General features: G+C 42.3%; 1 protein-coding gene and 1 pseudogene across 1 annotated transcript in view; both read right to left on the minus strand.

Annotated features, from left to right (window-relative positions):
• The window catches only part of ACADVL (acyl-CoA dehydrogenase very long chain), a 31,258-nt gene that overhangs the window by 8,936 nt on the left and 8,513 nt on the right, over window positions 1-13,809 (minus strand). Inside the window, exons 7-16 of the mRNA XM_070729672.1 lie at window positions 12,680-12,824; window positions 9,161-9,290; window positions 7,996-8,118; window positions 7,440-7,638; window positions 5,823-5,927; window positions 5,404-5,490; window positions 4,274-4,336; window positions 2,941-3,042; window positions 2,053-2,150; window positions 1-38 (exon numbers count right to left, since the gene is read on the minus strand). The exon at window positions 1-38 is cut by the window's left edge and continues 35 nt beyond it. Of these exons, the coding sequence (XP_070585773.1) occupies window positions 1-38; window positions 2,053-2,150; window positions 2,941-3,042; window positions 4,274-4,336; window positions 5,404-5,490; window positions 5,823-5,927; window positions 7,440-7,638; window positions 7,996-8,118; window positions 9,161-9,290; window positions 12,680-12,824 (1,090 nt within the window). The remainder of the gene's footprint in view (window positions 39-2,052; window positions 2,151-2,940; window positions 3,043-4,273; window positions 4,337-5,403; window positions 5,491-5,822; window positions 5,928-7,439; window positions 7,639-7,995; window positions 8,119-9,160; window positions 9,291-12,679; window positions 12,825-13,809) is intronic.
• Window positions 11,444-11,513, minus strand: LOC139155039 (U4 spliceosomal RNA; annotated as a pseudogene).

Below are 13,809 nucleotides of genomic sequence, written 5' to 3' on the forward strand. Positions count from 1 at the left end.
TCCCTTTTAAGGTGATTCCGGTGCCCAAGCCAGCCCTCCTGGGGAGATTTTTGGGGAGGGGTGGGAGAGAGATAAAGGGGGTGAGAAGCAGCTTCACAAAACTTTCCAAGCCCCCCCCTTCTTTGCAACCGAGCCCCTTCCCACCGAGCCCACCCTAAATAAACACACACACAGCGGCCACAAAATGGGAGACTGAAAACGTGCAGGACCCCAGAGAAGATGACGCGTTCGCACAAACTTTTCACTCTTAGAATGAAAAGCGGAAACAAGGGGCTTTTTTTTTGACATTGATGGGAGTTCATGGTTCATGGGAAAAATGACAGACAGATGGAGAGCCAAAAAAACCAACCCCTCGAAAAAATTAAAAATTTGACAGGTGACGTAGAAATCACGGAGAGGAACTCACTGCCGCAAAATGGATGTTGATCTTCCCGGTAGCTTTAATAATAATAACAATAACAATAATAATACACCACTACATAATAATTCGCCGCTACATCACGCAGTCCTAGGTGCTTGGGAAGCGCCCGACTGGTGATGAAATACAAAATCCAGCATAGTGATCTCGTTTGCTGTGTTGTATTGACATAACAACAACAACAACAATAATAATAATAATAATAATAATAATAATAATAATAATAATAATAAGTTCTAGGTGCTTGGGAAGCGCCCGACTGGTGATGAAATACGAAATCCAGCATAGTGATCTCGTTTGCTGTGTTGTACTGACATCATCATCATCATCATCATCATCATCATCATAATAGGGAAGTGTTGGACTTGTGATATTATAATACAAAATCCAGCATATCTTTTGCTGTGTATTACTGCTTGTCAAAATAATATTAATATTATTATTATTAATAATAATATAATTGGGAAGTGTTCGACTTTGATATTGTGATACAAAATCCAGCATATCAATCTCATTTGCTGTGTAGTACTGCTTCTTGTGAATAATAATAATAATAATAATAATAATAATAATAATAAATAAATAAATTGGGAAGTGTTCAACTTTGATATTGTGATACAAAATCCAGCGTATTAACCTCATTTGCTGTGTATTACTGCTTTTTTGTGAATATAATAATAATAAATAAATAAATAATAATAATAGTAATAATAATATAATTGGGAAGTGTTCGACTTTGATATTGTGATACAAAATCCAGCATATCAATCTCATTTGCGTGTATTACTGCTTTTTGTGAATATAATAATAATAGTAATAATAATAATAATAATAATAATAAATAATATAATTGGGAAGTGTTCCACTTTGGCATTGTGATACAAAATCCAGCATATCAATCTCATTTGCTCTGTATTACTGCTTTTTGTGAATATAATAATAATAATAATAATAATAATAATAATAATAATAATAATAATAAAAGAGACTTGCTGGAAAAAGGCTGGATGTTAGCCACATATTACAACCAGTCCTCACTTAGCAACGGTTTCATTTAGTGACCGTTTGAAGTCCCCATGGGACTGGGGAAAGTAACTTAAGGCTGTTTCTGCCACTCATGACGGTTGGTCATGTGATCACTACAAAGGGTTACCCAACATCTTCTTAAAAATTCATTGTGTTGGGAGAGAAATGCTCGCTCAACAACTGCGTGACCCACATACCAATGGCGAGGAAGCTCAAAATTGCCTTACGTCACTTAATGACATAAATTTGGGGCTCATTCGTGGTGGTTACGGACAAACCCTTAGATAGGAGAACCTCCAACGTGAGGAACAGTTCACCTTCGAGAAATGAGGCATTCGGAAACTCTAGGATGTTAAGAGGGAGATTTCTGCAGAATAAGTTTGCCTTGACATAACGAGAGGCCCGATTTACTGACGGCCCCACATCCTGCCATCTTTTTTAGAGCGATAGGGAGACCCTGATGGCTTGTTGAACATCCTGGCTTAGCTGTAGCCAGGAATCACCACCCTCCGGTGACACCACGGCCGGGCAGGATTCCCACCCCACGTCTTTTCATGGTGCCTCCTCAATCCACCGGCACCTGAACCGGGGGGGGGGGAGTTGTGTACCTGCGCACTCGTTTCCCTGCTTCGCTGACCAACCAGCCAGCATTGCCAAAGGGGTTCTTGATGGCTTGTTGCAAACCACGAAGCTGGTTCCCAGCGTTCTAGACCAAAAGGAAAAGCGTACAAGATCAAACATAAGCATAAGGGGTGTGCATAAGCGCACTAGGGTGCCTTCCATCCCCTGTCCTATAGTCTCTCCTATATCTCTCCTATATCTCCTATACGGGCTACAAGAATGGTGGAAGGTCTTAAGCACGAAACGTATCAGGAAAAACTTCATGGACTCCATCTGTAGAGTCTGGAGGACAGAAGGAAAAGGGGGGACATGATCGAAACATTTAAATATATTAAAGGGTTAAATAAGGTCCAGGAGGGAAGTGTTTTTAATAGGAAAGGGAACCCAGGAACAAGGGGACACAATCTGAGATTAGTTGGGGGAAAGATCAAAAGCAACGTGGGAAAATATTATTTGACTGAAAGAGTAGTAGATGCTTGGAACAAACTTCCAGCAGACGTGGTAGATAAATCCACCGTCACTGAATGTAAACATGCCTGGGATAAACATAGATCCATCCTAAGATAAAATACAGGAAATAGTATAAGGGCAGACTAGATGGACCATGAGGTCTTTTTCTGCCGTCAGTCTTCTATGTTTCTATCTCGTATTTCTTCTCTACTATATCCTCTATAACCTTAATTGTGTATTATTGTGTATTGGACAAAATAAATAAATAAATAAAATAAATAAAATAAAATAAATAAAACTTGGTTACCCTACCAGATTAACTTCCCTGCTGCTACGTCGGCTAAGGGATCAAGACCATGCCCACCCCCCTCGGTGACTTAATGTGGGTCCCCCAAATCTCACCCGTCCCTAAAAGTCGCCCCCACCTGGAATCCGTAGAGGGCAATGAAAAGCCGCAAGATATCGTTGGTTCCTTCGAAGATGCGGAAGATGCGCAAATCACGCATCACTTGTTCCACGCCGCTTTCCTGCAGGGAGAAAGAGGAAAAGAATGAAGGAGAGAGGGATGGAGAAAGGGAAAACCGGAAGTTCAGAAAAACAGACTTCCGGTTTGCCTGTTGTGCTATTTTTTGCACTCTGGGGCTTCAGTTGTATTGGCAGTTCTGTGTTAGGAAAAACTTCAGAAGAGAAGGATTTAGGGGTCGTGATTTCTGACAGTCTCAAAATGGGTGAACAGTGTGGTCGGGCGGTAGGGAAAGCAAGTAGGATGCTTGGCTGCATAGCTAGAGGTATAACAAGCAGGAAGAGGGAGGTTGTGATCCCCTTATATAGAGCGCTAGTGAGACCCCATTTGGAATACTGTGTTCAGTTGTAGAAAAAGATATTGATAAAATTGAAGGGGTCCAAAGACGGGCTACAAGAAGGGTGGAAGGTCTTAAGCATAAAACGTATCAGGAAAGACTTAATAAACTCAATCTGTAGAGTCTGGTGGACAGAAGGAAAAGGGGGGACATGATCGAAACATTTAAATATGTGAAAGAGTTAAATGAGGTCCAGGAGGGAAGTGTTTTTCATAGGAAAGTGAACACGAGAACAAGGGGACACAATCTGAGGTCAGTTGGGGGAAAGATCAGAAGCAATGTGAGAAAATATTATTTGATTGAAAAAGTAGTGGATGCTTGGAACAAATTTCCAGCAGACGTGGTAGATAAATGCACAGTCACTGAATTGAAACCTGCCTGGGATAAACATAGATCCATCCTAAGATAAAATACAGGAAATAGTATAAGGGCAGACTAGATGGACCATGAGGTCTTTTTCTGCCCCGTCAATCTTCCTTGAAGATTCCTCGAAGCGCCCACAGTGCAAAAAACAGCACAAGGGGCAAACCGGAAATGCGTATTCCTGAACTTCCGGTTTGCCCATTTTGGGCATTTTTCCCACCTACCAGGCTTCAGAAAGGCCTGTGCGCATGCGCGGAGGTGATGTGCATATGTGGGGGGTTGGAGGAGGGGTGTGGGCATGTGCACGCATGCTAGCGCACCCACACTTTTTGGCAGGCGAACCCAAAAAGTTTTGCCATCACTGGCATCGGTTAAAAAAACAAAAACACAACTTCTTGGAGATGTTTGAAGAACCAGGGTTGTTAAGATGCCCGTTTTCCACAGTAGCCGAAATTAAACCAAGCTAAATTGAACCCTGGATGCAAGTCCCCCCCCACCTCCTCTTTTCCCCACTCCCCCCCCCCCCAAAACTGACCTTCATAAAACCCATGCCGCCCATGGTCTGGATACATTCATCTGACACCAGCCAGGCAGCTTCCTAGACACAGGTGGGGAAAGACAGGTAAAAGCGAATTTAGAAGTATTTTTGGCCCTCCCTCTCTTCCTTTTTCTACCTTCCTTCCTTCCGTTTCTTTTCCTTCCTGCTTTCCCCATTTTACTCTTCCTTTTCTCTCTCTTTCCTTGCTCATTTTTCTCTTTTCATTTTCCTTCCCTCTAGCTTGCTCTCTTCTATCCTTCCTTTTTTCACTTTCATCTTCCTTCCTTCTTTTTTTCTTTCCTCCCTCCGGTTCCCATTTACCTCCCCACCCATTTTATTTTTCTTTCATTTTCCTTCCTTCCCTTTTTTCATTTTCTTAAATTCTTTTTCTCCTTCCTTCCTTTTCCTTCCTTCTTTTTCTCTCCCTCTCCCATTTTTTCTCTTTCATCTTCCTTCCTTTCTCATTTTTCTTTTTATTTTCCTTTCCACCTTTTTTCTTTCATTTTCTTTCCTTTTTTCTCTCCTTCCTTTTTTTCCTTTCATTTTCCTTCCTTTTCTCTCTCCTTCCTCATTATTTCTCTTTCATCTTTCTTCGTTTTTCTCTCTCCTTCCTCATTTTTCTTTCATTTTCCTTCCCATTTCCTTTCATTTTTCTTCCTTCTTTTTCAACTTCCTTCCTTCCTTCCTTTTCTCTTTTCTTCCTTTCCCATTTTTCTCTTTTTATTTTCATTCCTTTCCTTTTTTCTTTCATTTTCTTTCCTTCTTTCTCTCCTTCCTTCCTTTCATTTTGCTTTTCTTCTCCTCCCTCCTTTTTTTCTTTCATCTTGCTTCCTTTTTCTCTCTCCTCTCTTCCTTTCTCATTTTTCTTTTATTTTCCTTCCTTCCCTTTTTTATCTCTCCTTCCTTCCTTTCTTCCTTCCTTATTTCTTTCTCTCTCTTTCTATCTACCTTCCTTCCCTCCCTCTCTCTCTCCTTCCTTCTTCCTTCCTTCCTTCCTTCTCTCTCTCTCTATTTCTATCCATTCGTCCTTCCTTCCTTCCCTCCCTCCCTCCGTCCCTTCCCCTCCTCACAGCTATTGAGGGGGAAAACATTTGTGATTAATGCAAACTGCCTCCACCAATACTCACAGAGCCGAAAACTTTGCTGATGGCTGCCTCAATCTGGAAGTCCGAAGCCCCCCGGTCCATATTGGCGCTGATCATATAAGCCATTGACTAAAAAATTTAAAATATTGTTTAATAACAATAAAACAACTTTTTAAAAACACTTTTAAAGATTATTATATTGTGCAGCATATAGAAGTTGCCACAATCCTTATTTAAAGGAAAAAGTGAAATTTTGCTATGTGAAATTTTAAATAATTGATTTAACATAATGAATTTTGATGATAATTATTTGATATACATAATCAATATAATTATTTTGTTTTGTTCCTTTTGTACACCAAAAATACTGTATCACAGAGGAAGGAAGAGACAATAATGGTTGATTAATTTTTGATTTAATATTTACTGAGGTAGAAATTATCCTTATCCTACGCTCCTACCTCCGTCACATAGTGGAGCAATGCCATGCGGGCAAGTTTTTCCTGGATAGCTCCGAAAGTGTGGATTTTTTCCCCAAACTGAGTTCGGTTGGCGGCAAAGTCCACCTTTGGAGAGAAAGGGGGGAAAAAGAGAGTAGAAAGAAGGGGGAAACGGTTAATCCTCGACTTATAACCATCCATTCAGCAACCATTGAAAAGGTGTAAGGTTGTTTTGAATTGTTTGATTGATTTAGCTTACATAGTTCTAAATTAATTAGATTTGTTTTGTATTGCATCCTGTGAGCCACCCCGAGTTTTCAGAGAGGGGTGGCATACAAATCTAATAAATAATGATGATGATGATGATGATCCACTGGAACTTGTGCCAGAACTACCATCTACCAGTGGCAAAGAACTGGTGGGATCATAAGTCTGAAAAAGTGGTCGAAAATGAGCAAGCAAAACTACTGTGGGACTTCTGACTTCAGACTGACCGAATTCTGAAGCATAACACACCAGACATTGTGATCGTGGAGAAAAAGAAAGTATGGATCATCGATATCGCAGTCCCAGGGGACAGCAGAATTGAGGAGAAGCAGCTAGAGAAATTAGTGAAATACAAAGATTTAAAAATCGAGCTGCAACGACTCTGGCATAAGCCCGTGAAAGTGGTCCCAGTGGTACTTGGCACGCTGGGCGCAGGGCCAAAGGATCTCAGTGGACATTTGAAAACCATCGGAATTGACAAAATCTCCATCTGTCAATTGCAAAAGGCCGCTTTACTGGGATCGGCAAACATAATTCGCCGCTACATCACGCAGTCCTAGGTGCTTGGGAAGCGTCCGACTGGTGATGAAATACGAAATCCAGCATAGGGATCTCATTTGCTGAGTTGTATTGACATCATAATAATAATAATAATAATAAAAATAATAATAATAATAATAATAATAATAATAAAAATAATAATAATAATAACAACAATAATAACATTAATAACAACAACAACAACAACAATAATAATAATAATAATAGCACTGAAATAAGCAACTTGAGTGTTTTTCACACTTAAAACCCATTTTTCACACTTACGACCATTGTGGTCACATGATCAAAATCCAGATGTTTGGAAATTGGTTCGTATTTATAACGGTTGCAACATCCTGGGTGGGGGTGGTTTTTTTCCACACGATCCCCCTTCCCGCAAGCAAAGTCAAAGGGAATGCTGGATTCACTTAATGACCATAGGGTTCGCTGAACAACTGTGGCGATTCGCTGAACGACTTTTTGGCAAGGGAGGTCGTAAAAGCTCATCAAATATCTCGACCTCACTCGACAAATGTCTCACTTACCGACCAAAATCAGAGGCTCAATCATGGCCGTAAATCAGGGACTGCCTGCATTGAGTTACCCACACAACTGCAGGGATTCGCTTAACAACCTCGACCATGCAAGGTTGTAAAACAGGACAAAACCAACTGAAGAAACAAATAGTTTGTCTCAATTGTGGTCATTAAGTCACAGCTGTTAAATCAGGAACTGGCCGTATAAGAGTAACAGAGGGGGAAGACGTTCTGGACAATAACTTCAACGGCGGTCCACCTGAGAAGAAAGTGCGTCCCCCACAAAGTCACTTACCGCCTTCTGGATGAGTGCCCGCATGGTCCCTGCCAAGGCGGCCGCCATTCCGAAGCGCCCGTTGTTCAGGATGTTCATGGCCACCTTGAACCCGGCACCTGGTGAGCCTAGAACGTTTTCCACCGGCACTCGGACGTTATCAAAGTGGACTTCGGCCGTGTTGGACGCCTTGATGCCCATCTTTTTCTCAGGGGGTCCACTGAGAGGGAATAGGAAGGAAAATCAGACACCCTAACCCAGAATTCTCCATTCAACCACGACTGGTTCCCTCCCCCCACCACACTTTTACTGGAACAGAGAGATTGCAGAGAAAAGGATGACAAGAGAGTAAAGCAGGCATAGAGTTGAAGCCTAGCAAAGCCAGCTGAGGGAATTCTGGGAGTAGAAGTCCCTGTGGGGGGGACAGGAAATGGCGAGCCAGCAGGGAAACGTGTGGGGCCCTTCTCCGCCACCCCAAACTTTTCCTGGCTGGCTCGCCATTTCCACACCCCAAAAGGAACTGAAAACTCCAATACTCTGATATTTGGGGAAGGGGGGTTGTCCCTTGACGGCTCACCTGGTGACGCCCCCAAAAGCCCGCTCCACGATGAAGGCCGTGACCTTGTCCTTCATCTTCCCCGTCTCGTCTTGCAGCGGCGTTTTGGCAAAAACGGTGAATATTTCCGCGATGCCGCCGTTGCTGGGTGAGAAAAGGCGCAGTTTTTAAGACCTTCCCCTCTGCAAAAGACCGTCCCCCCCAAATTAAAATTCTCGTTTATTTCGCTCTTTTGTCTTCTGGTTTGTCTTTTTTTACAGCGAGTGGCTGACTCGTTTAGTGACCATTTGAAGTTACCCTCGTGACCTCGCGCTTAAAGACCGTCGTGGCATCCTCGATATTGCAAAATCCAGACCCTTGGCAACTGACACCCGTTTACGAGCAGTCGTTCAGAGGAGCAAAAGTCAACGAGAACCAGATTCTGCTTAAACATTACTGGGCTCACTGAACAATTCATTTAATGACCATGGGAAACCAGGTGAGAAAAATCAGGTACGATTCCTAGGATGACTGTCTTGCTAAAGCAATGGGAATTCTGTTTCCCTGTATTCGTTGTAAGTCTTTGAATACCAGCGTTTTATTCTCCGTTGGCAATATTGCCATACACAAAATTTACATTTCAGCCTCATCTCGAGAACCAGAATCAATCCCGATCAATCAAGATCAGAATTCATTAATTCTGAATTAATCAATCCAATCGGAATTAAACGCAGCATTAGAGCTGATTGGAAGCTGGGGGAAACTGAGGCATAATAAAGAGTCCCTTGCGCATCGAGTAGAAAATTGGGCGGCTTTGCTTTCTCTAGATTTCTTGGGCTCCTATGTGACAGGCCGTCCTTGACTTATGACGACAAGGGAGCCTGCTGTTTCTGTCCGTAAGCGATCGAAGTTGTAAAGTGAATCCTGGCAGCAGTTAAAATGAATTGCATGGTCGTTAAGCGAATCCGCCTGACTCTACTTGGCAGAACGTTGCAGAAGCATGACCCATCCCCCTCCAGCAGGATGCTACAACCGTCACAAATACAAGAGTCTGAATTCAGACCGCCTAATGATGCGACAACGGTCATAAGTCAAGGACGGCATGTATTTCACAGTCCTTTAAAGACATTCCCCGGATGATAAAGGGGAGGGGGCCCGTCACCTGTGTGTTCCCTTCCCCCCGCCTCCCCCTCCGAGGCCGTCTCACCTGATCCACAGTTTGCTCCCATTGAGAGTGTAGTAAGTACCACAAGGGCTGAGTTCGGCTTTTGTCCGGATTGAGGCCGCGTCGGAGCCGCTGGTGTTCTCGGTCAGGCAGAAGGCGGCAATGTTTTCACCTGGCGGGGCGGGGGGGGGAAGTGATGTCAGGATTAGCAATTCTGGGTGATATTTCACTGTATTGCCATATAAGGTAAAAGGTAGAATGTAGACATGCTAATATTTATTTATTTATTTATTCATTCATTCATTCAATTTTTATGCCGCCCTTCTCCTTAGACTCAGGGCGGCTTACAACATGTTAGCAATAGCACTTTTTAACAGAGCCCCCAGCCTATGGCCCCCACAATCCTGGTCCTCATTTGACCCACCTTGGAAGGATGGAAGGCTGAGTCAACCTTGAGCCGGTGATGAGATTTGAACCGCTGACCTTCAGATCTACAGTCAGCTTCAGTGGCCTGCAGTACAGCACTCTACCTGGTGCGCCACCCCGGCTCATATTATAATGCCGAGTTATTGGATGTTGTTGTTGTTATTATTATTATTATTATTATTATTATTATTATTATTATTATTATTTATTAGATTTGTATGGCGCCCCTCTCCGAAGACTCAGAGATTGACCTGCAATCTGATTGGGCCAGCGCATTATAAGATGCAAATCAACTTCGCCATGTTCTTTGTGTTTGCTGTTTGTTGGTAATGGTGGCAGTTTGAGCTCGGGTTATATATTGAGTAGAGTAGTCATAGCGATATGAAGAAACCCGGATTGGTTGAGTATCTACTTGCAACCTGGATGGGTTGAGTATCTACTTGTAAGTAAGCTGAATACAGCTAAAGTAAAGATCCTGTATATAGAAAACTGAAGAAGAAGGTATTTTGCACCGAAGGGTAAAACTATTGTGTTTTCTACAAATGTCTTTGTCATTTATCTGGTTCATTAATTGCCACATTATATTTATTTTAATTTATTAGATTTGTATGCCGCCCCTCTCCGCAGACTCGCAGACTATTCTGATATCTTAAATAGTCCCTCTGCATTACTCTGCATATACAGTGGTACCTCATATTACAAACGCCTCTTCTAACGAACTTTTCAAGATACGAACCCGGTGTTTAAGATTTTTTTGCCTCTTCTTCTGAACTATTTTGACCTTACGAACCCAAGCAGTTGCTGCTGGGATGAAGGGGTTTCTTCCCCCCCCCTTTTTTGAAGAAAGAAAAGGGAGGGGCGGCTTGGAGGGGGAAAGATTTTGCATTAACAAAAGTAGGCGAACAGCGTGCTTGCAAAGGCACTGAAAGGGTGTCTTTTGCCTTGCTTCTTCCACCCGCCCCCTTTAGCTGCTCCTCCCTGCCCTCTGTTCGCCTCCCTTCTAAAGTTTGGGATTTTCCTGAAGGATTTGCAGGCATTATTTGCTTTTCCATTGATTCCTATGGGAAACATTGTTTCATCTTACGAACTTTTCACCTTACGAACCTCCTCCTGGAACCAACTAAGTTCGTATCATGAGGTATCACTGTATCTGGACAAGTGACACAAAAGGTGTTGCTCTATGCCTGGGCTCTCTCTCCTCCCATAGCACAGCACAAAATCCAAGCGACAGGCAAAGGAAACCTACAAGAAAGTGTTGTGGCCTATCAGCCAAACGGCTGGTCCGGCAGCCAAATTAGAGGAGGGTGTGTGTGGGAGTCAGGCCCCACCAGATGACATTGTTTAGTTGACAGGACCTGGAGAAGGCCAACTCTGTGGGACGTAACCGGACGCTGGGATTTGTGCGGCAGAAGGCGGTCCCGGAGTTAATGCCATGAAGGTTTTAAAGGTCATAACCAACACTTTGAATTGTGACTAGAAACTGATTGGCAGCCACTGCAGGCCATTTCCTGGACAGGAGGACTTGTTCTGCTGCATTGAGAGAGAAACGTTTGGCCAGGGCTGCCGGTGATTCTAATAAAGGAATTATTGCTTCCACTTGCCCCAAACTGCCATGTTTGGAGACCTGGGTCAGAAGAGAAAGTTTAGCGTTGAGTTGGAAGTCGCTGGGCGAGAAAGCGGGAGATCGGGAGTTCTGGTCCTGCCATCCTCATGAAAGCCAATTGGACCAATAGCAAGGAAACCAGAGTTACTAGTCCTGCCTGATATAGGAAAGGCAGCGAGATGACTTGGCAGCAATCACCAGGTGTGAGTGTGTCAGAGGAAGTTCTAGTTCTGACTTAGAAGCGGGCTGGGTGACTTCAGCCACATGACATGGGAATGGGAATTCTAGTCCCCATGTGCTTCCAATTAGCAATAATTGCGCCTCAGATAAACCTCATAGGCTACGATACTGCCACTGCGCAAAGCCAAAAGTCTCCAGATGTCCAAAAACCTCAACACCTAGCATGTCTTTTTTGACTTGGATGATGACCAACTTTGGATGGTCAACGAACTGCTATAAGTCAAGGACTACATTTACCACCCAAGAATCTGCCACTAGGATCAAAGAGATACTGTACTAAAACGTGTAGATTCTAAGAATCTGAAACGGTTCTTGGATGTTCTGGTTTTTTTAAAAAAATTATTATTATTATTATTATTGTTGTTGTTGTTGTTATTATTATTATTATTATTTTTGATGGTCTTTGCCTGTAATAAAGGTTTGTTTGTTTGTTTGTTTGTTTATTATTTATTTATTTATTGATTGATTGATTGATTGATTGATTGATTGATTGATTGTCCTGGTGAAGCAACTTTGGACCAGTTCACCAGGAGACGGGGAATTCTAGTTTGACCTTGGAAAAACTGGCTGGATGTCACGATCACCAGGAGATGGTGAGTTTTAGTTTGAATCCTTACAGGATTGTATTGATTTGTTTAATTGGGATTTTATTGTTTTTCACTGTTTGACTTTACCTATATTATTGTGTTATTTGATTGTTGCAAGCCGCCCTGAGTCCCATGGGATTGTGGGAGGCATATAAGTCAAATTAAATTAAATTAAATTACATTAACATAAATTGAATTGAATTAAAGATTAAAGGGACCTGGGGGAAGAGCCTTCTCTGTGGCAGCCCCGACCCTCTGGAATCAACTCCCCCCGGAGATTAGGACTGCCTCCACCCTCCTTGTCTTTTGCAAACTCCTTAAAACCCGCCTCTGCTGTCAGGCATGGGGAAATTGATTCCCCTGGGCCATTTCCACTTTACGTATGGTTTGTATGAGATGTATGATTGTTTTTTATATTAAGGGTTTTAAATTGTTTTCAGCCATTGGATTTGTACTGTTTTGTTATTGTGAGCTGCTCCGAGTCTCCAGAGAGGGGCGGCATATAAATCTAATTAATTAATTAATTAATTAATTAATAATAATAATAATAATAACAATAAATTTGATTTAATTTTAAACACAATAAAGGATACAGACATAAATAAAATAAAAACTTAAAATAAAAATTTTAAAAAATTAAATAAACACATAAATAAATAAAATAAAATAAACCCCACCCCTGCCCACCCCCGTGACCGTCCTTACCGGTTGCCAACTTGGGCAGGTATTTCTTCTTCTGCTCCCGCGAGCCGTAAAGCAGGATGCCCTTGAAGCCGATGGACTGGTGGGCGCCCAGGGTGATGCCCACCCCGAGGTCATGCATCCCCACGATTTCCACCAGGCGGGCGTACTAAGGGGGCGCGGGGAGGGGGAGAGAAAGAAAGGCCATATATGTGCAAGGACCGGTTAGTGGACGCTTTCGAAGCATGCGCAGATTTCAGCCCCACGCAGATCTGAGCCCCCACCTGCAGGGGAGGAAAGGGGATGTGCCCCCAGCCTCAGGAGGGAGGGGGGCTAGTAGTGTCCTGTCTGATGGATCAATTATCTTATTAGAAAGCAAACCCACACGCTGGAAACACTGATGCGAAGCAAATGAATATTATTTTACAAAGTCTTGCAAGAAATCACTCAAGTCTAAAGTGTTTTGAAGCTGACATTTGTTTCCCTATTTCATTCACTGTGTGAGAATTATCTATAGAATCTAGGCATCTAAGGCCTAGATAGATACAAAACACTCTTATTAGAGTACTAAATTCTTTATAAGATGGTTCTTGTAGTTAGGTACTTTACCTTCTGAGGTCACGGGTATTCTTCCCGTGACTTCTCTTGGTCCCTGCATGATACTGTATGGTCATGCTGGAATCCTTATCTTAGGTTTGTGTTATGTTATCTTTATGTTAGGTCTGATATATATCTCATGTTGTTAATAAAGATTTTTAGCTTTTATTCTCTTGGTCTGGGGAATTTTTCTTACACACAGTTTGGAGCTAAACTGTCTTCTGTAAAAACAGGAACAGAGATCCAGGAATTCTGGAGCAGTATATATATATATATGGGACACACTGCTCAAAAAATTAAGGGGAGCTTTCAAGTAGCACATCCTAGATCTGAATGAAATATTCTCATGGAATCCTTTGTTCTGCACAAAGTTGAATGTGCACCACAGCAGGTGAAATTGATTGTCCATCAGTATTGCTTTCTAAGTGGATAGTTGGATTTCACAGAAGTTTGAAAGAAAGAAGTTTGATGTATATATATGTCCTGGTTCTCATTCCTCTGACTCTTGCATCTACTACAGGAACAGTCTCTCGAAGTACCATCTTCAAGCTGATCAT

This window comes from Erythrolamprus reginae, chromosome Z (assembly GCF_031021105.1).
Source record: "Erythrolamprus reginae isolate rEryReg1 chromosome Z, rEryReg1.hap1, whole genome shotgun sequence".
NCBI lineage: Eukaryota > Metazoa > Chordata > Lepidosauria > Squamata > Dipsadidae > Erythrolamprus > Erythrolamprus reginae.